The 25,316-nt window shown below is 38.8% G+C and overlaps 1 protein-coding gene across 2 annotated transcripts in view; it reads right to left on the reverse strand.

Annotated features, from left to right (window-relative positions):
• ATP11A (ATPase phospholipid transporting 11A) overlaps window positions 1-25,316 on the reverse strand; it is a 224,736-nt gene that overhangs the window by 54,885 nt on the left and 144,535 nt on the right. For both annotated transcript variants that reach the window (XM_089693567.1, XM_089693568.1), the window contains exons 13-19: window positions 17,748-17,921; window positions 16,677-16,840; window positions 15,227-15,298; window positions 13,826-13,899; window positions 10,675-10,778; window positions 6,154-6,335; window positions 1,009-1,260 (exon numbers count right to left, since the gene is read on the reverse strand). In XM_089693567.1, coding sequence (XP_089549693.1) covers window positions 1,009-1,260; window positions 6,154-6,335; window positions 10,675-10,778; window positions 13,826-13,899; window positions 15,227-15,298; window positions 16,677-16,840; window positions 17,748-17,921 — 1,022 coding nt within the window. The remainder of the gene's footprint in view (window positions 1-1,008; window positions 1,261-6,153; window positions 6,336-10,674; window positions 10,779-13,825; window positions 13,900-15,226; window positions 15,299-16,676; window positions 16,841-17,747; window positions 17,922-25,316) is intronic.

Genomic DNA, 25,316 nt, shown 5'->3' on the forward strand with positions numbered 1-25,316 from the left:
GAGCAGGCTCGGTTATGATCAGTAGGGGATCTGTCCACTGATCCCCTGCTAATCAGAGCAGAGCGGACAAATGACAGGTCAGTGTCCTCTCAGTCTATGCAGCACGAACACAGATTGAGCCCAGTATGCTCTATGGGCAGTCAGGTGTCAATTGACTTTGCTGTCTATTGACACCTGACTGTCCTCTGATGCAATCCGCCTAGACACAGGTGTGTGTAAACAGGTTCAAGTTCATTTTCAACTGCCAGTCCATGGGGTGAATGGACGGTCCACCTGAAAAAGCTGACATGCGGACCTGATCAGACCCTTCCTGTGAAAGGGGCCTTATAGTACTACAACCGATACAAAGATAAATAGAAACGTGTCTAAATATGTTTCTAAATATGTTTCTCAGGATATCATTTGTGATGTGCTGTTAGTATGGCCAAAACCTTTTTATTTTAGTTCCGGATAGAGTATGGAAGGGTTAAACAGGTTTTTATTGTGGATATTGTCCCCAAGAGGTAGATTCACCCTTTGTTCTGGTGATTATTGTTGCTGTGACAGAAAGTGATGGAGAATACCAAATTTTACAGCTTTCACCAGAACAAGAGATGAGGCTAAATCTTCCAATGGGGGCATTGCTGCAGACACCACTGTCTAGGAAGGGAATTTTGCTTTATTTTGGGGAGATTTCCTCTAACTTCCTGCTGCATCTTCAGCGCAGAGTGTTACAATCTTGAAAATGGGAAATCTTCCCATTGGGACACAGGCAGCAAACAATAACCTGACCCTTTCCTTCTCTATTTAAAACTTATAAAGAAAAGTTTTGGCAAAATATACACTTTAACAGGCCAGATTCAGAGGTTCTGTTCTTACGTACTCCTGTTGACAAACCTGAGTGTCATGGTTCACAAGGCTTAATAAAACCCTTCATATGTGTAGCACTCTTCAGAGTCTAAAAAGCACAGCTCTCATGCGAAGCTTTCAGCAGATTGCTGTATTAACAGACTTAAGTCCATGACGTACCCTGAGAAATTGTCTCTCGGTAAGCTCTCACTGTGCCTCAGGACTGTTTTGCTTAACTCAAACAGCACATCATGTAAACTTTGTTCCTCTATCTTCTTTGTTGTGAGCTCCAGCAGCTGCGTGGTTCTTCTGAACAGTTTGCAGGCGTAACAGGTGGCAGCAGCAGTCTCCATTTTGTCTCCTGTGAGGACCCACACTTTCATGCCAGCTTTCTGTAAAGATTCAATGGTATCGGCTGCTTTTTCCTGGAGTCTGGAACAAAAAGGACAACTTATTTTCCATTTATGGACTAGCTCTATTATTGCACTATGTTTGTATTATAATCTAACTCAATTGATCCAAATGTATGGAATGTTTATCTGGAAGCAGGGGTGGACTGACAACTCATGGGGCCCCTGGGCAATAGGGGATCATGGGGCCCCTGTGTCCTTGCCCAAACTCAAAAAAGTCTATGAAAAAGGTACCAGGGGCATCTCATGGGGCCCCCTACTGACCCGGGGCCCTTGGGCAGTGCCCGAGTTTCCAAATGGTGAGTCCGCCCCTGTCTGGAAGTAATCTTCCAACCATATGTCCTAGTATATCTAATATTCATCCTGTTATGGATGATTATTTCCTATTGTGGACGCTTTTGTGTTGCACCCAAACGTGAACTAATATACATTGTACAGCAGGGGCAGACTGACAACACATGGGGCCCCCGGGCAATAGGGGATCATGGGGCCCCTGTGTCCTTGCCCAAACTCAAAAAAGCGTATGAAAAAGGTACCAGGGGCATCTCATGGGGCCCCCTACTGACCCCGGGCCCTCAGGCAGTGCCCGAGTTTCCAAATGGTCAGTCCGCCCTGTTGTACAGTATGTGGTTGATTTACTAAAACTGGAGAGTGCAAAATCTGGTGCAGCTCTCCATAGAAACCAACCAGCTTCCAGGTTTTTTTATTGTCAAAGCCTAATTGAACAATCTGAAGTTAGAAGCTGATTGGCTACCATGCACAGCTGCTCCAGATTTAGCATTCTCCAGTTTTAACAAATCAACCCCTATATTTTTACCAATCGTTTTGGGTGGAGGGAGAACCTGATGTGTTCAAACTGTTATATGATGTTACACTCGCATGAAGATCTTCAGTCAAGCTCCTTACTTTGATACTGTCATTGTGTTGGAAATGTCTTTATTGAAGTTATTTAAAGTCCAACTCCAGCCAAACTTTTTTTTTTTTAACAGACTCATGAAGGGTTAGAACCTCTGACAGGGCCACTTTAACCACTTGCCTACCGGGCACTTTTACCCCCTTCCTGCCCAGGCCAGTTTTCAGCACTGTTGCATTTTGAATGACAATTGTGAGGTCATGCAACACTGTACCCATATGACATTTTTATACTTTTTTTTACACAAATAGAGCTTTATTTTGGTGGTATGTACCACTGTTGTTTTTATTTTTTTGCACTATAAACAAAAAAAGGGCAAAAACTGAAAAAAAAATGTTTTTCTTTGTTTCTATTATAAAATTTTGCAAACAAGTAAATTTTCTCCTTCCCTGATGTGCATTGATAAGGCTGCACTGATAGGCAGCACTGATGGGCATTGATAGGCAGCACTGATAGGCACTGATGAGCACTGACTTGCGGCACTGATGGGCGACACTAATGAGGCATCAGTGAGAATTGTTGAGGAGGCATTGGTGATCCTACACCGATATGCAGCACTGATGGGCACTTATAGGCGGCAATGATGGACAATGACTGGCTACACTGAATGATGGCACTGATGGGTGGCACGGATGGGTGGCACAGATGGGCACTTTTGGGGCTGCATGGATTATCAGGGACTGTGACAGCATGAGGAAGGTGTTGCTGATAACCGGCAACTGTATTTGCTTTTTGGTCATTGGACATAGCTGATCATGTGGGTAAAAGGCCGCTGTGATTGTCCTTTTACCTTGTCATGTGATCAGCTGTGTCCGTAGTGCGTGCTGCTAGGGGCACGTTCTGGGAGGACATCATATGACGCCCTCCCAGAACTGGACAATTGTGCTGTAGCCATCATTGGGCCATAGCCCAGTTGTCAATTGTTGCATTTCCACTTCTGCAGCCAAATTGGGATAACACTTACTTTATATTTTTACATGTTCCCATTCACATAGCTTAACTTAAAAAAATTCTGCTTACATTTTAAGTCTTTTTTGCTTGTTGAAAACTCTTAGTTAGGTTTCTCTTTTATATAAAGCTAAGGATGGGCTGCGTGAAGTTATGTTTACCATTAATAACCCTGTCTGTACTGTGCTTCTGATTTCATTATCAGTTGTAAACTAGATTTGCACATTGTCTTTTCTAACAAAAGATTAAAGATTTCAAGGAGTGGGTTCTGCATTGTATCTTAATGTACTTTACAAAAGAGAAAAAAAATGGTCCCTGTTTCTTATATCTGTACATTGTCCTTTATTCAGGCAACAGACGTTTGCCTATAGTAACTCTCTCAATGAAATAGCTACAAAGGTAAAGTCAACCATGGAAAATCACTTGATCTGCCCATGTACACAGTCAGTGTTGATGGGGAATCCCTCCTGTGGAGTCATTGTGTTCTCACCTTTTCCAGTAAAGTAGGGAAGGGTTAGAACCATCAGGTCAATATTACCCTCTGAGCCTTCCACTCTTCTCATTTTTTGTCCTGCTGTCACAGTGGCAGTAGGTGAGATGAAATCTCTCCTAAGAGGGTCATTGAAAGCAATAAAACCTGAGAGAAGGATTAACTCTTTATAAGTCTATTCAAACTAAAAGAAAATGTTCTGGCTGGTGTTCCACTTTAAGACAACAGTAAATTATGACAGTGCTAGGCAGAGAAATGAGGAATGACAGATGACATCCAGAGTGACATCTATTCTTTGATTTGCTCTGGAGGTGGATATATGTGAATAAAGGTTAGTGTACATCAGTTTCAGACCTGCATATAAGATCAGTCTGACATCACTTTGCTGTCAGTTAAGAACACATTGTAGAAGCACAGACTTGTTTGGAGGAATTAAAATAAGGCAACACAATGTATGGCAAAAAGCAGTAGTGTACACTGATTCTCAAAATCCATTCCAGATCTCAAATTCCTCATTCCACACCTATCATGTGTCAGAACCTGTGTACACTAGTCCTAAAGCAGGCTTTATAATTATCTACTCAATGCTTATTGAATGATTATGGATGAGGATCAGGACTTATAATCACAGGCATTTGTTGGCATCCCAGCTGCTTTTTTTTTTCTCTCTATAAAATCAACTCAAAGTGGCTCCAACAACTCATAAGTAGCTTGAAAGCAAATCAAAATATCTTACAAACAAGTCAGGAGTACCTTATAATATATGCTGTCTGACTTGCTTCTGAGACAGAGACCTGTGTACACGAGCCCTAAAGCTGCATGCACACTGGGTGATTGCTTTTCTCCTCTGAAAGCCAGAACTCCTGGCAGGAGAAAAGCGGTTATATAAATGCATCTAAAGCCATGTTTTGCATGTTCATTTAGGCACATCAAGCATTTGAGCAATTTTTTTTTCAAGTCCGCAAACGTGCAAACTACAACGAAAAACCCGTAAGTGATCACAAAAAAAGTGCAAGTGCGAACACCACACGAAAAAGTGCACTTAGGGGTGTGTTTGTCCTACCCCCGAAGGGGTTGAACCGTTACCCTGATCCCCCGGGGCACGAAGCTCCTGACAGGGACAAGGTTCCCATTTGGTCCTCCTGGCCAAAAGGCCTGGTGGACCACCGTTCCTTATGCCCAGCCGAAGCCGGACATCCAGTACTAGGTCAGGGGGTTCTCCCGAAGAGAAAACCCCCTAGGGATCAGGGGAGGAAGGAACCAAAAGGCCACATATCCTCCCCCTAGACTTCAGGGTAGGCCCGAGGACCCACACCCTCCATCCGTGAAAAACACACACATAAGTAAAGCATTTGAGCAATAATGGATGCCACTGGCCAGAACAAGAATTTATTCTGGCCACTGGAATACATTAATGCTAAAATGCTCCTTAAACGCGTGTACATGGACACGGGGAGATTTACTAAAAGTCAAAATCTGGTGTAGCTCTGCATGGTAGCCAATCGGCTTCTAACTTCAGCTTGTTCAACTTTAAACTTTTAACTACTTTTGTTAAACTTTGACAATAAAACCTGGAAGCTGACTGGTTTCTATACAGAGATGCACCAGATTTTGTGTACTCCAGTTTCAGTAAATCCCCTCCATAAGCTAACACAAAGGTACTTTTACAGGCTAAAAAAAACAAAAACAAATGCTTGTAAAAGCAGACATTTTTTAATACTTTAAAATTTTTAAAACTTTTAATTTTAAAGGTTTTGGCCATACTTTTAATGTGTACACAAGGCCTTACAGTTACAACTGGCTATGATTGCAAGTATTTATTATTTTTCTTCCCTGGTAGCACCTACTTAAAAGAGAAGAACAGCCAGAGCTGGTTTGGCTGTACTTCTCCTGTGGATCACAGGAGTGGAGTTCGTTCTGCACTCCTGTGACCTGTTTTCAGCCAACAGCGATGTAATGTCCACGGTCGGCTGATGTCGCTCAGGCGGTCCAGGCTGGGGAAAGATCCTAACTATATCGTCGGGATCCACCCAGAAGTCTGGACCAGTACCTGGCTCAGACTCTCAGCAATCCGCTGAGAGCGAGAGCCTGAGCCAGGTACTAATGCCCTCTCCACAGCCCTGCGCTCCAGTGCTCAGAGCGGCAGAGAGAACTGAGTGATCAGTGGTGTCTGATCACTCAGTTCTCACCCTTAGAACCACTGGGGGAAAGATGCAGTGTCAGATCGATACTGCATCCACCTAGCTAAGTACAATTAAAAAAAAAGAATTCTCACACTACTCTTTTAGTGTTTAATTTTTTTTCTCTAGTATTTATCTTACGCAAACAAAGATTAGTGGAGTTGTTTGTAGAACTTCTAATTCACTTTTTTTTTTCAATCTATTGTAAAGGACAACAGTGATGATATCAGAAAACACATTCCTCTGATGCAGCTTTAACCATTTCCTATTCACTTCTCTAAGCTCTGCAATATAGGTTTTTTTTCTTCGCTCTTAGGAAGTGAATAGGAGGCTGCGTTCTATTTGTGGTTATTCACATAGAGCATGATTAACACCAGACTAAACCTGTCTTCTACCGCTGTGGCCCCCAGTAGGATGAGGTTCTGCTCAATCTGTTCATATGCCTCTGCCAGCTTCTTCTCTCTGTCTTGTAGGGCCAGCTGTGCTCTCTTTAGAAGCTTATCCACTTCTGCGTATTCCTCCTGTGTAAACCTCTTATAGGCAACGCACAAAGTCCTCAGACCTTCCTGTAATAGGGAAATGTCACTTGTAAAAATGCTGGGAATCTTGTGCCTGTTCATAATAAAACATGTTCACACCACATCCTGCTTCAGTCTAGTAAACTCATTCAATAAAACATACGTTCATTCAGGTTATAATCCTTCTTGGACACTGTATCAGCAGGGGTTATTTTTCTCTTTTACACATTAATAAAACATGATTTATTGGCAGTATTAATGGGCAGCTCTAGCAAACAGCTAAATACACAGGTGAGACACGTACATTGGGAGTTTTATCTGCCAAATGATTTGTAAATATATACAATATACCTATATCTAGCTGACCCTGTTGTGGCTGCATAGCAAACGGGGGTAGAACTTTTCAGGATCTACAGTCTAGCAAACTTTATGCCACTCCCGCCAACTTCATTCCATTATGTGTATTACTACTGGAAATCATACATGCCCTAAACTCAGCTTCATAAAGTGACTCTGTATATTCTTTTGAAAATAATAGTTAAAATGTCTGCAAAAGAATTAATATTACCTGTCCCACTGCCTGCCTGACAATCCCTCTGATTGGGCTAATGTTGATGAACATTCTTATCAAATGTTATGTTTGCTATTTAACCACTTGACCTCCGGAAGATTTACCCCCCCTCCTGACCATGCCAATTTTTGCAATACGGCACTGCGTTACTTTAAATGACAATTGTGCAATGCTGCACATAAATGAAATTTATGTCATTCCCCCCCCCCCCCCCCCGCACAAATAGAGCTTTTTTTTGGTGGTATTTGATAATCTCTGTGTTTTTTACCTTTTGCATTAAAAACTAACAATTTTGAAAAAAAAAAAAAAAAACTCCAATGTTTTTTATTCTCTGCTATAAAACATATCCAATGAAAAATTTTTAAAAATCACATTTCTTCATAAGTTTAGGCCAAAATGTATTCTGCTACATATTTTTGGTAAAACAAAATCCCAATAAGCGTATATAGATTAGTTTGAGCAAAAGTTATAGCGTCTACAAATTATGGGACATATACTGGAATTTTTTCTTTTACTAGTAATGGCGGCAATTGGGGACTTATAGCAGGACTGCAAAATTGCAGCATAAATTTTTAAACTAACACTTTTGTGGGAACCAGTGACACTAATACAGTGAACAGTGCAAAAAATATGCATTCACACTGTACTAATGACACTGGTTGGGAAGGGGTTAAACATCTAGGGTGATCAAAGGGTTAACTGTCTGCCTAGTTATGTGTTTGGTGTACAGTAGGTGGTGCTTTTACTAGGAAAAGGAAAGGATCGTGTTCCCAGCTTTGCAGGGACACACGATCCTTCACTCCCACCCCCCCTTGTCAGAAGAGAGCTCTGCCTTGTTTACATAGGCAGAGCTCTGTTCTGTGTCCTGCCTGATGATCAGCGGGTGCCGGCAGACATCCGTTCATCGCCACTTGCAGATTGGCTTCTTCTGCGAGTGTTCAGTGCGTGCACCCCCCTATGGCAGAAATGCAAAATTATATATATATATATATATATATATATATATATATATATATATATACACACACATGCATACACACACATATACATATATACACACACACGCACACATATTTTGCACAGAAGAGCTGCCCTGTAGCAGTATATCTGCTATAGGGTAGACCTTAAGTGGTTAAATTCTAATGTAGGCATTTATGTGGCAAATACAGCATTGGCAAGAAAGGCTGCATTTGACCTGCTTTGCCTGCAGTTCAAATGCACCTTAATAGGACCTGCTGTGTCCAAAGAAATGCAGCACATGTGTACTGCTCAATTAAAGTGTACCCACGGTCAAAATATAAAACAACATTTATTTTCTCGTATTTCAATTATTTCTAGCCTATTATTAATCTGAATGATGTTGAAGTTTGTAAACTAACCTTGGGAGGATCCCCACACACTTACTTCCTTGAATTCTGTGACATGTAATCACTATCTTCGGTGAGAAGGAATTGCTGTGTCACAGAATTCACAGGCCCTGCCTTCTGAACTACTGAGAGTAAAACGTTTAGGAGGCAGAGCCAGTACAGGAATTACAGCTTGCAGGCAACAAAGTACCATGGGATATGTAGTCCATAGAAACTGAAAGTAAATGTAGATTGTAAGCTCTAATGAGCAGGGCCCTCTGTTTCCTCTTGTACCAAATTGTATTGTAACTGTAATGTCTACCTTCATTTTGTAAAGTGCTGCGCAAACTGTTGGCGCTATATAAATCCTGTGTAATAATAATAAACTGCAGAGGAGAAGCTGCAAAGCATCCAGGGAATCCAGGAAGTTGTGGAAATAAATGGCCAGCAGACAGGCAGCACTCACGACATGAAGGAGATTGTTTAAGTAAGCTTATATCGGATTATCAAACCTAATAATTGTTTGTATTGTTATTATATTGCTGATATTATAAAATGAAAAAGTGTATACTGTGACATACAAAATCTGTTGGACTTAAATGGAGTTCTATGGTCAAACACAGGAAAATAATGCCCGTTGACATGAGTCCTGAAAGAGCTACCACTGCTCAAAGGATTTTCTGCATCTAAAATCTTTAGGAGTGTCAGATGCCTGTAGTCTATTATTGACCCTTCCACCAGACCCTAGTAGTTGTATAGTGGTCAGCTGGTGGAATTGTAATGGCAACTTTGGGAAATTCCAGGAAAACTCCGGACACGAACTTGAGGAAAACCAGCTTTTTATTTACCAGCTGGTTGACCTAGCCACACTTGTATCCGCAGGCTAAGTGCCTTGAAAAGCATCTTACATGGTGTATATATCAACAATTATGTCACAATGCATATATTTTCTCTTTAATCTTTGTACCTTTAAAATACATTCTGCGCAGTTTAGGATATAGCCTTTGCAGTTTCACATTTAGATAAAATATCACCAACTGAAAGTTAGGATGTCAGTTGCTAGACTGGAACACATTGTTCCACAGGAAATGAGGGGGAGGAAGTGAGCTGATGACCTGTTTCTGCAAACAGATGCTTTTAGAAATGTTAAAGCTTAAAGGGGAACTCTGCAATATTTGGGTGCTGCCACAGAATCATAATGGTCAGCAGAGAACCAGGCATGCGAAACACCCAGAAGTGTTTAGGAGTGCAGAGGATTTTTGTCAGCTGCACAGAACAAAGATCGGCAGCATAGGCAACAGAACAGGTTACTATTGCTACTGTATTCTTTTGCAAGCACTACTTAGTTTTTTTTCCAGAAATTACAGTCATTTTAAAGCAAACATGTCAGCCATTCCAAATGTTTTAAAGCCCATCTCATATAGAGTGCTGCAATGTGTCTGCCAGTGCCATAGCTAGCCTCTTCTGTACAGCCCCTCTGATCCTGGTTTTACATAACTTTTTTTTTTTTTTAAATCAGGGTTGTACCCAACTGCAATCCCCCCTGTCCAATGATAATGGAACCATTAAAGATATATACATTAGGCAGGTGAATGGCAGATAGGCAGGGGTTGGCTCTGAAGTCAGGGAAATTGAGCCCTTCATCAAGAGTGGAGCTAGAATTGGTGGGGAGCAGAAAAGAGTTTTCTGTTTAATAAATGTAATAGTAGACGGTTTTAAGTTGTAAACAGTTTCACTTTAGGCCCACCCATGTCCCTTCACTTCTTACACAGTTACATAACTAGTAAGGTTAACAAAAGCCACAAGTCCATCTAGTTCAACCAATTGAAAAATAAATACATATAATAAATGCATAAATAAATAGAAAACCTCCATAGACAGAATCCTACACTCATAGTTAGTCCATAGGAAGGCAAAAAAAATACATGGTCCAATTTGCTTTAGTGGGGAAAAAAATTCTTCTTGATTCCCCAATAGCAAACGGATATTCCCAGGATCAACAGTCTCTTGGACATCAGTTTATAGATCAAGCACTCCAGATACCACTTTGTTTTTATTTGTGGACAGCATAGAGATGAAAGAGAACTTTGTGTTTATTTTTTGTCTCCACATCAGCTAGATTTCCTTGTAATCAGGAAAGAAAGTGATTGGAAATCTCTACAGTGGGGACAACACAATATTTCTTCAGTAAAACAGGTCAGGGTTAGAACTTTTCCCATGTATCTTTCTGTCCCAGTGACAACCACTTCAGTTATCTCTTGTTCTGCTGTCACAGGGACAGAAAAAGAGGAAACATCTTTCTAATAGGGTCACAGACAACATTTTATTCGTCCTGAATCTTTACATTAAATACTGTGTTTTGAGTAGAGTTATTATCATTATATAGGATTTATATAGTGTCAACAGTTTGCACAGCGCTTTACATCATGTTAGATTTTAGGTCACTAAGAACACAGAATCAATTGATTACCACAGCATTGCGTTCCACTCTGGCTCGTATTTGGTCAACTTTCCCTTCCCTGACTCTGGGAAATATAGAAGAATCTGCTCCTTTACAAAACAGGATGATATCACCTGCAGAAACAATCACCGGCTCTTTAGTAATAGTCAAATATAACATTGTGGAGTTTAATTGTTATTCCAAGAATACATCAATAGATTGTTATACATGCAAGTAAAAAAGTATACTACAAATCATCAGATCAAATTAAAATGGACCAGTGCATAAATGTTGTCTTGTGTTCCTAGAGAAAATACTGCTATGTGGCCTTTAGGCTTTATGCACATTGTGCATAGAAAATGCTGTCAATGTACATTTGGGCGTTTACAGGCATATTTGTAGATTAGAATTTACAAGCTGAAAGCTGAAAAAAAAAGGAAAAAAGTGCCTTTTGGAAGAGCTTTCTGTGCAGAAAAAAAAAAAAAAAAAAAAGATTGACACATGCAAAGAAGCTTAAAACGTGGTGTTTACGTGTGTCAAGCATTTTTAAGTGTCCATTTTTCAGGTGTTTTGGGAAAAAACACTTATAAATGCAAAAGCATGTAAGCGTGCCTGAAAACTTGTACAATGTGCTCCATGGGAAGATTTTTTATGCTGCTTTTTTCTGCCAGCCATTCTGGCTTTTTTTTTTCTGCTGCCTAGTGTACATGGACCCTTAGTGTTGGTCATATCTCAATAGCACTGAATAGAGAACTGGAATAGCATTTTGTTCAGAAAATGTAAAGATTGTTTCGGCATTTTTAGCAGTATGTATCCATCCTAGCAAGATGGTAAAACTAGTTCTGGATTTAATAAGGCAAGGGCCTTTTATTATGTGCATAATCTATTGCAATATGCAGCAACGGAATCCCCTAGTCTGATTACACTAAACTAAAACCTGATTGGCTACAATGGTTAAAGGAAATCTGTCATTTCACAACTTGTAGGATGCCATTGCTGACTGCCTTGGGACAATGCTAGCTGCCTGGCTATCTCTGGCTTTAGTATTCACTTCCCTAGAACAAGCATGTAACAAAATAAGTCATATCTAGGGCTGAAACTATGAATTGTTGCCTACAGTATATGATTTCCTCAGTGCAGGTTTACTTTAACAAACTCTTACATACTCACTACTGTATATATTCCCTTATTGATTTTACATGTATGTGTATTTCCTGCTACTCATAACATAAATCCTCACTGGCATGCAAAACTATACAAGAAATGCATTCCACTGTCATACCTCACTGGCCAGCCTTTACAATGGTGGTAGATAGTTACCAACTGCAAGGTCAGACTTTTCTGCTTGTTGGTGTAAAGTGTGCACAGTGTAAATCCTTCAAACAGGTTCAATATATTGAGCTGCTTCCTTCCAACCTATGTATTTATTGTACTCAGGGATTTTTATTTTTCTGGGGTTTTTCTTTTTCCTCTCTGGCCTTTATACCATTTTGGAGTACTTGATTCATGCTGTTTTTATTGGATGTTTATTATTTATTACAGGTATTTATATAGTGCCATCAATTTACGCAGCGCTTTACATATATATATATATATATATATATATATATATATATATATATTGTACATTCACATCCGTCCCTAACCCTCAAGGAGCGTACAATCTAGGGTCCCTAAATCACATTCATATATACACCTATTAGGGTCAATTTAGACAGGAGCCAATTAACCTACCAGTCTTTGGCATGTGGGAGGTACATGGAGTACCCGGAGGAAACCCTCACAGGCACAGGGAGAACATGCCAACTCCAGGCAGGTTGTCCTGTGGTTGGGATTCAAACCAATGACCCTAGTGACCATAAGCATTTAGTATTTTGTATAGAAGTCTGTGTGGACTCGCAATAGTGGGTGCAGTCATTCTTTACTAGGTGTGATTCTATTCACTATAAATTACAAATAACTTACTGAAAGTGAGCTATATATATGTCAGCGAATATTGACATTCCTGCAAATGCAGCTTGCAGTTTGGCTGCTTTATTTTATGTGTAAATGCTACATTCACTTTTTGCTGTATGATCAAGAATATTATTAGGTAGAAAGTTATTTTTCCAGAAGGATTTTCCACTTTGTAAAATGTAAAAAAAAAAAAAAGCTCTGGTAATATTAAGAACAAGGTATACTGAGACATACATCCATCCTGCCAGTGCCAAGGCAACAGATCTCAACAGTTTTTTTTTTTTTTTCTTTGTCACAACGATGGAGTGCTCTCAAAACCTCCAAAACATCCTTGCTCTACCATATCAAAAACTACTGAGCAGCTCTAAGTGCCTTCTCAGCTCTAAAATGGGTATCAGAATAAGTGATTGGGAGAAGATCTATAGGAGATATACCCCAGAACCATAAATAAAGGTTTTGACTTATTGCTAAAACTGTACAACTCATTTAATTCACTTGCATCACAAAACCTACGAATACAAATAACTTATGCAACCCATAGGAAGGTGTCCTCAGTCTAGCTTCTTTTTTATTTGATGAACACATCCCTAAGACGTGAAATTTTGCAATGCTCTTTGTGCAAAGTCTAGCATGCCATTTAGCATTACACAAAGATTTCTTCACTGGTTACTTTCTGTACTGCTAGCTATTATATATTTCACCATTAGCAGGTTTTAATTACTACTTGTGGCAGAAGAGTGTTTACATAACCATAATAAATCACATAAAGCAAATCCATTTGCAAAATTCAAGAAACAACTTGTATGTATAAAGTGAAAAAAACCCAAAAACAAATCCAGACCTTGTTCAATGTAGGGAGAACAGAGTTTTCATTTTAAGTCTGCAATTATGGTTGCTCAGTGATTTGCATGGCTGCCCTGGTCTTGAGCGTTTATATTGCTAGTAGGCAGTGCTGCCTGCATCCGTAGAGGTATACAAGCAATACACATAGATTCCGTTGTAGAGCTACATGACTAACACATTGTACATTTCACAGTGATGTCACATCCACTCTTATACACCTTTCAGCCTAAGGGCACAGAACTCATCTGAAATTCAAGTTCCCACAGTCATGAAACATGTTTTGTTTCATTCTGAGTTGATATAGTGATTATGTAGACAAGGTATTTGGAACACAAACAGCGGAATAGACAATGATGAATCAAGCAATGTAAGCATGATCTACCTGTGCATGATTTCACTATGACGCTCATACGCCTCCTCACAGAGTCAAAGGTTAAAACTTGAAGCAATTCAAATCTGAAGATACAAAGATACAAAATGGAAAAGAAAAATAAGAATTGACAGCTAAACATAGACACTCAAATATTAACTGTACAGCATTAGCATATTAATAACATATTAAAACTATATCCATACTAACATTGTTATTAGTGGTATTTTGCACATGCCAAGGATGCACTAACTATTGTATTAACATATAAAAATTTGTAAATATTTATTTATACACATAACTATAGATCAAGAATGATTGCATCAATAAAAATGTTCATGACATCATGATATGAGCCTCCATTGACGCTGTGCCTTCAGCTCACATGGCACATAGGTTGCTGCAAAACCCACTGCCTTTACCTTGAAACATGTTTAAATTGTTCAGTTTGAGTAACAGGCTCCCACCTCCATCTCTCTGTGGGCTGCATTCACATTCAACATTTATAGCAGAAGTAAATTTGGATTTTAGGAAGAAGGTCAGCACTAAAGCATACACAAAACTCTGAAATTTTGATTCTGAAGGGGTCCCTGTTGGGATGCAAATAAAGCCCAAGTATGAGCTGCTGAAGCACTCATGGAGCCCATTTATAATACGTGCAAGTTGAGCAGATTCTGGGACCAAACCCCCCCAGTGTTGCTTGCATCTAGAGCAGATGAGAAGTAGGTAACAGTCTTCATGATGCCCTAACTATACTTTTTGTTTGTAGCATCTACATTTTGTTGGGCAGCAAGCACTTCATTCGCCTACTTTTGAGATATGATGAATGCTTCTCCTATTTCCTATCAAGGGCATTTGAAAATGTAAGTAAAGGGAATGTTCACTACCCCTGTTGCAAGTTAAAAAGTTCAGTTTCTGCAAAGGCTGCTCTTCAATTTCATAAATCTATCTATTTATCTGTGCGTGGGCAGATACTTAAATTGTGGTGGTGTGGAGGGTGGATGCAAACATTTCTCTCAGGGGTGCTTTGATGGTTATATCCATTATTAGAGACACTATAATATAAAAATAAGCACAAACACGAAAGAAGTGTAGTTCACTCAGGTCAGTGGCCAGTTAGCTAGCATGAGAACATATTAATGTCTCCCTGGTAAATGCTTCAGCAGCTTAACCTAGATTCATGAGTTTCTATTTCGGAATGAGCCTGCCATTTAGAGCAATATTCATGGCTCTCTCTGAACACAAGCTATAAAGCCCACATGGATCAGTGCTACAGAGCTAAAGAACTGTAAAATTAGATGTCCACTTACAGCCCTATGTATTTTCATTATCCTTTTTTATTTTCTTTATCAAAGTAAGTAATAAGTCACCGATAATAGATCATTGTGGCTAATCTGCTGACTCAAAATGTACCTTTCAATTTCATTTTCTCTGTTACAAATCTCCATGTAATTGTCCTTTAGTCTTAGATATGTATAGCCAAGTCTATAAAAGAAAAGAAAGGTCACAAAGTCACAATCAGGAGAATCATAATTTAGAACTGTTACATGTATGTAATAAATATAATCATGCAAGTTAATATTTTAATGTCAAATAAAACTTCCACACACAGGTGATCAAGAGAGCTTCACACATCAGAGTCCCTAGTCTCAAGCAGACATCATGGACATCAAGGCAGTACGTCCTCAAGCACACTGGGCATTTTAAAAACGTCAGTAGCGTTAGCTGTACAGAATTACATTAAAAATGCAAGTTGTTCCGCATTTTTTAGCATTTTTGCATTAGCGTTTATCCACGTTTTTTCTGTATTTCCAGTTTTTAGTGTTTTTACACACCAAAAAAATAAAAATGTTGCTAAAAAAAAGCCCCAAAATGCCGGTTTGCCAAGTTTTACCATGTTTCCCAGCATTTGAGCGTTTTTACAGCTAAAAAACTCCCCTAGAATCCTGCTAGTTCAAAAAACACCCCTGTCAAAAAAACGCTGATTAAATTCTATGTGTGCATGGACACATAGAATAACATGTTGTGGAGTTTACTGGCTGAAGAAAAAAAAATGCTAAAAGCCAAAAACAGCAGCTGTAAAAATGTCCAGTTTACATGAGGACTAAATGTAGTTTTTGTCCTCTTGGGGGGTAGGATACAAGGGTCAAAGTCGCAGGGCTTTTGTGCACTTTAGAACTGGTCAAGGCAGATCAAAAAACACCCTTAATGTGTCAGGATGGGACAAAGTTATGGAGAATTTACATGCACTAAGTAAGGAGAAATGAGGACAACTTAAAAAGTATACAACTTCAAAAGTATACCTATTAGTTAGTCAACGTTTACCATGAAAGTAAATTAAATTAGCAAAAATTGACAAATCAACAAAAATTGGAGCATTTCGAGCTTCTAAAAAAAATGTAAGTTACAATCTAGTTTATTTGCATTGTACAATAACACATAACTGAGGGCAAGGAACCTGAGACCTGCCATCTGATTTACTAAAGTGTGAGGTTATATGGTTTCACTCAAGCTCATTATCTACTTTAGTAAATCTGATATACATTCACTTTACAGTTAATAAATCAGGCCCATCATTTAGAAAAGGGCCCTGTGATTTTAAGGGCAAACTTCTCAGACATACCATTTCTGTAGTTGCCGTTCCCTGTTTTATTTTTGCATGACTTATTGATCCACTATAAAAGTACATAGTGCTCACAATTACACTGCCACCGGTCAACATGTTATGCAACTTCTGATGAAGCTACTTGCCCTCATGTATAAGGCTTACACCAAGAAAAGCATTCAGAATTACTGGGAAACTCCTTAAAAAAGTTTCACCAATGATGTATTGACACAACTGAGCCAAGTCTCAGATACGTACCTTTGTATACCTTCTACAAGAGCAACTTCATCAGGTGAGGAGGATATGTACACACTGGATTTCCCAGACTGACTGGATTTTTTCTCACCATCTATGTTGTCTTCATCTTTCACCTGTACAGTGTGGCACAGACAGAGGGCACGGAAAAACAGATCTTCTCTTTCCTGGGGTTTTGAACAGGGAGGAAAAGGGTTAAATATTTACTCATTTCTGTGCCACCCTCCCACATCCTATATAATAATAATAAAATAAAAAGTAGGAGGACATAGACAGCATAAAAACATTTTTTAAGCACAGTGAGAAATGGGTAGCACTTCTTGTCTAGGTTATGGAATTCAGAAAAAATGAGAAGCAATCTCCCCAATGAAGACATGGCAAGGAAGAACATCTGGTTGAGGTTCTACTCTACCAAAAAAAAATTGGGTGAATTTTGTTGTGCAATTACAAAAATAAGTGTAAATATACATACTCAAGGAGCTACTGCACATGCATTTCTAGGAAATAAGGCTAACATGGGATAATATACAATATTATAAATGTATTGCTTAAAGCAGGAAGGATCAAAGCTAATTAGTCACACACTATGACTCGGGCACGGTAACAATACAAAGGACTAGAATATCCAGATTAACATTGTTACATAAATTATTGCTAACAAGCACACATTGCATATTTTTGGCATAGTACTACATATGTATATGGCTTATTAGTTGCTGTAGTACTACTCATAGAATATGGAGAACTGGCTGGACATACAGCTAAGATTTGGTAACTCCTTTACTGGACTTATGTACATTTTCAGCAATTTTTGGTAGTTAGTACAATGTGGAACCAAACGCACAGTTCAAAGCTGGATAATAGTAAATGGGTCAAGGGCCAAACCTGGCAGAAAATTTTAAAATGCGTGTGGCCAGGATTTACTTGAATTATTCAATATGTGAACAGTAACTTACCAAAGCAATACCAGGACTACCATAACACTACAGCCTCATATGAGGAAATTCCTATAAATCAAAATTTTGTTCACCATTTTATTGTATATAAAATATGAGTATTTAAAAGCAAACTTACTTTTCCTCCAGCTCCAGGTGAGGAATCAATCATGTCAATGCCCATGCAATCATGAAGGATTTGCCCATTACAGATTACGTGTGGTATGTACACATGACCTTCAATGCAGCACTCAATAAACTCCATATTGTTCTCTGTCAGTGTCCCAGTCTTATCTGTGAATATATATTCTACCTGAAGAGAAAGGAGAATTATACACTGAGGAGAAGGTTAAACTTAAATGTTACATCGTAAAGCACATATAAAATTTTTAATCCTAATAAAATGCTCCACTTGGTAAAGCCAAAGCAAAAAAATAATGCATTTAGATAATATAAGTACCTGAAATAAATAAAAGTTGAAAAATATAAGTAGCTTATCTCTGTGTTACCATACAAACTTTAATATTTCACTTGGTTGTATCCAAGTTGTGCTGACTTAGTTTGCAGCAAACTGGCTGGAGAAGTACAGATCACTTCAATCAAATTTGTTTTGTGTAATCTTCTACCTTGAAAGTCTAGCCATTGTTCATCTGGACAGTAAAAACACAAATCACAATGCCTACTCTCAGCTCTGAAATGGTTATCCTGTAAAACTTTACATGGGCATGAAATGATTTGTTTATTTCAGGTGGTTTCATCTGGAACTCATTTCTGGTCTTGCATACACTCTGGTGCACCACTCCAAAGTAACATAAAATGTATGGATTAGAAAACCTATTCTGTTCGCTAATGTTGCACCCTCTCCTGACTCTGGAGTAAGAAGGTCACTGTCTCCCCTTTTGCTCTGCCCAGGAATGAACATAAAGAGTTGAACAACCATTCGTGTTTGTAAGTTATCAGTTTGGAGGCTTGCACATCCAACCACCCCCAATATCTATGGGCACTGAGACAAGTCTTAAAATATTCATGCCAAGGATTAGTCATTGTTGAATGATCCTCTAGCAATTTTGGAAAGATGATGCAATGCTGCATTTATTATTCCATGGAGAAATGCTTTAACATATGCTATCATTTGGATGCAAATGTCAGATGAAATACAAACAAGTTTGATCTCTTAGAAAGAAGCCCTAGAAGACATCAAGTTCATGGAATGTCACAGGTGGCAACTCTTATTGTTGTTAGTGTGTTGCATGGACTTCAGAGTACATGGACTTCATGGACTACAGAGTGTAAGGAATGTTGTATTCACCAAGAACAAGGAGTTTGGGTTTCAGTGGGTGACACTTCAAGCTGATGGTCCTCAGGTTTGCCCCACTGATGTAGTGTCTGTTAACAATATAAAGTGCCAAAATGAAAGACATGTATGTAACCTTTAAAAATCAATGAAAAAGAAATCAGGGCTTCAACGCTTGGGCAAAGTCATAAAACTGGCAGAATGTATGGAGGTTGGTGGACAAAATGAGAAGCAGAATCCAAACACAGAAAATGATCATAACTAGAACAGCAGAAGTTGCAGAACACTGTATTGTACTGTATATTTTGAGCCTATCAATCATAGGTATTCCTATACAACGTCTCCTAAAGCCACTACAGGTGTTTGCAGCAATACCAGCCATAGTTAAACACTGACAGTCATGGAGCCATCTCATGTCATGGAGGAAAAGTTTTTGCCTGACAATGTTGAGCAGAATCCTGCAGTTTCTTATAGTACCACACCAAATTGTTTCCCCCCCTGGCTTGGTTGTAGAGAAGTGACATACTGAAACAATGGGACATTTGGAGAAGTGACTTCATTACTTAAAGGTAGCTGTTTTTACGTGGTGGTTGATGCTAGGGACAGTTAGATATCTTAGATATGAGACTGAGAAGTGTATACTAAAATACCCCAATACACGACAATAAAAGATAAAAGCATGCTTGTTTTGACAGATGATTTTATAAAGCTTGCATGGTAAGTGGATTCTGAATCAATGCTTGAAATTACTTTAGAATTTAAAGTGAACCTATTTTTAAAATGTAAACTTCAAATAAACAATCCAAATGCCATACTGTATAACATAAATAATTAATATTTCTATTTTGAGTCAAAGTAATGCCCTATTCTTGGTATGATTGAACAATACACTCCTGAGCTCCCACATATGACCTAAAGCCTGGAGAAACCACACATCACTACCGTGAAGCTCTGCTAAGAAGTAAAGGAGCATGCATAATCACAAATACAACTGCCCAGTATATATTTATAGGTACAAAATATAGATCTAAAAACAAACTAAAAGCTAGAATTCTCTTTTAGGCTTTGAATATCCAACAAATAAGCAATTGTACATTTTCTTGTACACTGAATCCTGCTTGATTTATACATTTCGTCACCTTTTAGAGTGCTCCCAAACTCATCACACACATTATGATGTCTCCCAATGGCAAAATATGTGGGAAGCAAAAAGACTCTGATAGTGCAGATCATTCTCACAATTTTTATTGAGAAAAAAACAATCACATTTTAGCAGATAAAACAAGGCATGTCACATCCATATTCCAATATATGGCATCCAGACTCCGCTCTCCTGGATGACCCCACTGCTAGCCTAGCCTGTTTTATCTGCTAATATGTGAGTGGTTTTTTTAACCATTTTCAATAAAAATCATGAGAACGATCTGCAAAAATCATGAGAACAATCAGTGTTATTTTGCTTCCCACATATTATTTTGCCAGTGGGAGACAGTCTGAGGAAAGAGGAAGACTGGAGAGGAGTTACGGTCGTGCACATGTAAAAGTGCAGCTTGTCTCCTTTTATCAGTGGGGGTCCAACAATTAAAGTGGTTCTAAAGGCTCATGGTTTTTTTACCCAATACTCACCTAAGCTCCCTCTTGATCCAGTGATGTGCACTGGAGTCTCGGCTTGCCTGTGACTCCCTCTTCTCATTGGCTGAGACAGAAGCGGGAGTCATTGGCTCCCACTGCTGTCAATCACAGCCAGTGAGCCAATGAGAAAAGAGAGGTGGCAGGGCCAAGCCTCGGTTTTATGTGTGAATGGACCCACAGAGCAGAGGGTGCCCCCATAGCAAGCTGCTTGATGTGGGGGCACCTGACAGGAGGGGGGAGCCAGGAGCGCTGGCTGGGAATCCGAGAAGAGGAAGACCCATAAGGATACCCATAAGGTAGGGTGAAGGGCACACTGGTGTACATGGTGTGAAAACTGGAGCTTCCTTGCACTGTCCAAAGATTGACTTAACTGCAATAGGAGATTGCACAAAAATTGAGTGGAGTAGGGGACTCACTTTATTTACGGATTTTGATTTAGAATTTTTATCTACCACTGTTGCACTTTATATTGACTTTGGAATAAATATATTTAATATCACTGTGACATATGGATTGATTATGTTATTATTTATTTAATGATTAACATGATTAAGAGCACATTCTTTTTGGTTCAATATAGATGTATTGAGATTTGATCCACTCATTGATTTATCATATCTTAAGGGGACACTCCCCGAAAGCTTGTCCTCAAAATTGTTTGTTAGTGCAAATAAAAAAAGTATCACGCACAGTACTCGATTGTTCATATCTTAACAGATTTTTATACAAAAATATACACATTTATATAGATAGTGTTTATAATTTATTGATTTGGGTCTTGCACTGATAGCACTTCACTGTTTGTAATATTTTTTCTGTTGTAGTGTGATGAGTGCACATTTTGTAGTGATAGCTGTTTTCTGATTATTTATCTTTATTTTTTTTTTATTTTTGAATAGCACATAAGGCTTTTATTATATATTCATGAACACAACAACTTGTTTCTTCCTAATAAGCATTTAATGCATCATTCTCATATTATATTCTCATATAAATTAAAATATCTTGTTCATTTGCAAAAAAAAGAAAAAAAAAAAGACTGAGGCATTTGTTCAATTACTGTGCATTTGAAATTGGAAAGGCCTACTATTAGCAGCTAAAGCAATTAGCAACAGTGCATTTATAAGAAAGAATCCAAACAGAAGGTGCTAATTATTCCCACACATTCATCTCCTCCCTGATAGCCAGGTCCCTGTAGTTTTTACAAACAATACACATACTGGTAAATAAACACCAGCTGGCTTTCATGTCATGGCTATGGATTCACATGTGAACACAGATGTGAACGTTCTGCTAACCTGGTCATGTGGAGCTCAACAACTCACCGCAATGGCCAGTAAAGTTTAAAATAAAAAGGCAGCACTTTCAGTCATTCACAAACACATAACAAATACTGAACCTAATAAACACCACCTAATGTAAAACAAAGGTATTATATATATCCGTGAACTCCAAACTGTGGCCTGATGTAGCCCTGGCCCTTCTCTTGCCCTAATCTGGCCTTTGGAAACCATTTCATCCACTGACTCCAACAGCAGGGCTCTATTCTTCCCACTGACACCAACGATGGGGCACTATTTCTGCCACTGACACCAGTGATGGCGACTATTGCTCCCAATGACAGCAATGATGGGGAGTATTCCTCCCACTGACTCCAATGATGAGGCTCGAATCCTCCCACTGATAAGGAAGGGGCACTATTCCACTGACACCAATGATGGGGCATAATTAATCCCACCATACTCTACTACTGTTCAATAATATGATAAAAGTTATTTTTCCAACTCTATCCTAGGTGTTTTATCAGTTATTCCAATTGCACCATGTGCTACAAGCCCAATTTTCCCCAGCTGTAGTGTCCTTTTTTTATTTCTCCCACTGACACCAATGATGGGGCACTATTCCTGCCACTTATACCAACAATGGGGCACTACTCCTCCCACTGATGGGAATGATGGGGCATTATTCCTCCCCCTGATAAGAATGATGGGTTACTATTCCTCCTCCTTATAGAATGATGGAGCACCGACACCAATGATGGTCATAATTCCTCCCACTGACACCAGTGATGGTCATAATTCCTCCCACTGACATCAGTTATGGTCATAATTCCTCCCACTGACACCAATGATGGTCAAAATTCCTCTCACTGATACAAACGAAGGGGTGCTATTCCTTCCATAACACCGAAGATGAGGCATTTTCTACTACCACTAGCTGCAGTCCGGCCCTCCATATATCTGAAGGACCATAAACTGAACCTTTATTTGGTACTTTTGAAGACCCCTGATATATACAATATTGTACTCAATAAAGTGTCTCTAAACACAAGCTTGTAAAACAAATATTGTTGCTGCATTGTAAACATTTTTTTTTGTATATATCTTGTTTTCAATTCATAGCAGCCAGAGATACAGTACTTCCTTTCTTTTTTTTTAAACATTCTTTTTATGAAGTTTAACAAAATACAGCAATACTTAAATACACAAAAAAAATAAGTACATTCAACTGGCTTGGCCAGTAATAACAAAAAACAAAAAGAATACCATCTCCATCCCCTACCCCATCCCCAGCAACAATGCAATGCCTCCAATAATGCACAGTCAATGTCTAAGTGCCCCAACATTACAAATTACTTCCCAGGTAACATACACAGCCACAAGCGAGTGAATATAAGACCATCAAAATACTCCTCAAAATACACCAAGAAACAAATAGGGTAAGTAGGCAAATATCTTCAATCCCCCCCATAGCTTTCATGTTAGAGTAGAAGAAGCAGAAATCCAACAATGCCTGACCTTATCAAATTTTTTGGAGGAACCTCTGCTCAGGTAGGTTGCCTTATACATTGCTAACATCTTGTTAATCAGGATAGAGTACAGTACACTCCTCCTTCTGATTGGTTGACATATGACATCCTGTCAGAAGGAGCAGCTCACGTGGCCGTGTAGTGGCGCGATCTGTCACCGGCTGTGTCCACGCTGCACAGACGGTGACATATCACTACATCCGCCTGTTGCCAGTGTCATGTGACTGCTGTGATCAATCACAGCAGATCACATCACAATTGAATACAATGGATGGCTTCCTGTCATGCCATTCATTGTATACAATTGTGCTGTTAGATGTGATTGGTCAAAGCAGTCACATGACACAGACAGGGCCAATCACAGCCCATCTGTATCACATGAGCCCCATCACAGCTAATCACAACAAAAAACTGAATTAATCAATTTCATTCAGTAACAATGATTGCAAATATCAAAGAAATACATTGGTATTAGCAATCATAATGTGCAAAAAAAAAAAAATCCAGATCACAGTAGTTCAATGTTACTATTGGTCACAGTGTGTTGAAAAAAAAAATTGTAAAAAAAAAAAGGAAAAAATAATGTAATAAAAAATAGAAAAGTTTGAAAAAAATAAAAATGTAATTATTATTTTTTTTACATACTGTCACCAGTCTGTGTCCCTGATCACCGCCACACCAGTTATATAATAACGCTGTACCTGACTGGTGACAATATGTAAAAAAAAAAAAAAATTCTTTTTTTTTTTTAAATTTCTACATTTTCCAAACAATTTTAACAAAAAATTACAACCTCCAGAAAACTCACCATGCCTCTTACAAAATACCCTGGACTGTCTATTTTCCACAAATGGGTAATTTGGGGGGTATTTGTATTATCCTGGCATTTTCGGGCCTTTAAGAAATGAGATGGGCCGTCAGTACATCAGGACTGATCGATTGTCAGATATATATATACCTTGGTTTGTGGACTCTAACTTTCCTACAGACTAAATAAAACTAAAAACGTATAAAAAATTTATTTATTCGCAAAATTTTATAACAGAAACTAAGAAATTTTCAAACGTTTTGTATTTTTTTCGTTCATTTAGCAAAAAATAAAAATTTAGCAAAACATTTTTTATGGGCACAGTGCTGCATGACCGCACAATTGCAATGTAAAGTGGTTAAACCAAAAAGCAAATATTTGTTATATTGCAGCTTACCAATCCTTAGATGTGATGGCTGCATTTGTTTCCTATTAGGTTCTTTTCTTCTATTTTGATCTGGTGATCTAGACAGTAAGTCTGGTTGTTTCAGAAGCTCAAGCTCTCCAGCAGAATGTATCAGTTTACATGGATGAGACAATCAATTTACCACTGGCAGGGGTGCTTAAAATGGTCATCTTTTATTTATTAATGTAAAACCTTTATCCCAAAAGGAAAAAAACTGATTGTTGTAATTGATTATAAAGTATGAGCTGGAGTTTGGCTTCGGTTTGTTATTGTATTTAAATCTGCTAATGCATATAACACTGCCCTCCCCCTCTAGACAGACAATACTGCCATCTTCTGTGCCTCCTGTGCTCATTCCTCCAGAGTTGTATCTCAGTAATACAGGACATGTATTACTTCCCGTTTGACAGAAGTTAATCTAACAATCAACTTTGTTGATTGGAGACAGCTACACATGCAATGAAATTTGTCTAGCTCCTGCTAAACCAGCAGCATTGCAGCACATCTATGGCCAGCTTTAGGGTGGCAATGCTCACTTAGTTCAATTGCTGCTGAGTTGGACTACAAGGAAGCATTCCAGCACAGTTTTCTATGGCCAAATAAGTAAAGCTGATACTCTGGCACATACATACACTGTTGGAGTATACACACAACCACAGTGATTCCTACAAAGAGCCAACAGGATGTGTGCAATGCAGAGAGAAAACATGAACAGTGGCTAAGTGGTTAGCACTTCTGCCTAGCAGCACTACGGTCATT

The sequence above is a fragment of the Staurois parvus genome, unplaced genomic scaffold, assembly GCF_062004578.1.
Source record: "Staurois parvus isolate SC_StPar_1 unplaced genomic scaffold, SC_StPar_1.0 ptg000634l, whole genome shotgun sequence".
Classification (NCBI taxonomy): domain Eukaryota; kingdom Metazoa; phylum Chordata; class Amphibia; order Anura; family Ranidae; genus Staurois; species Staurois parvus.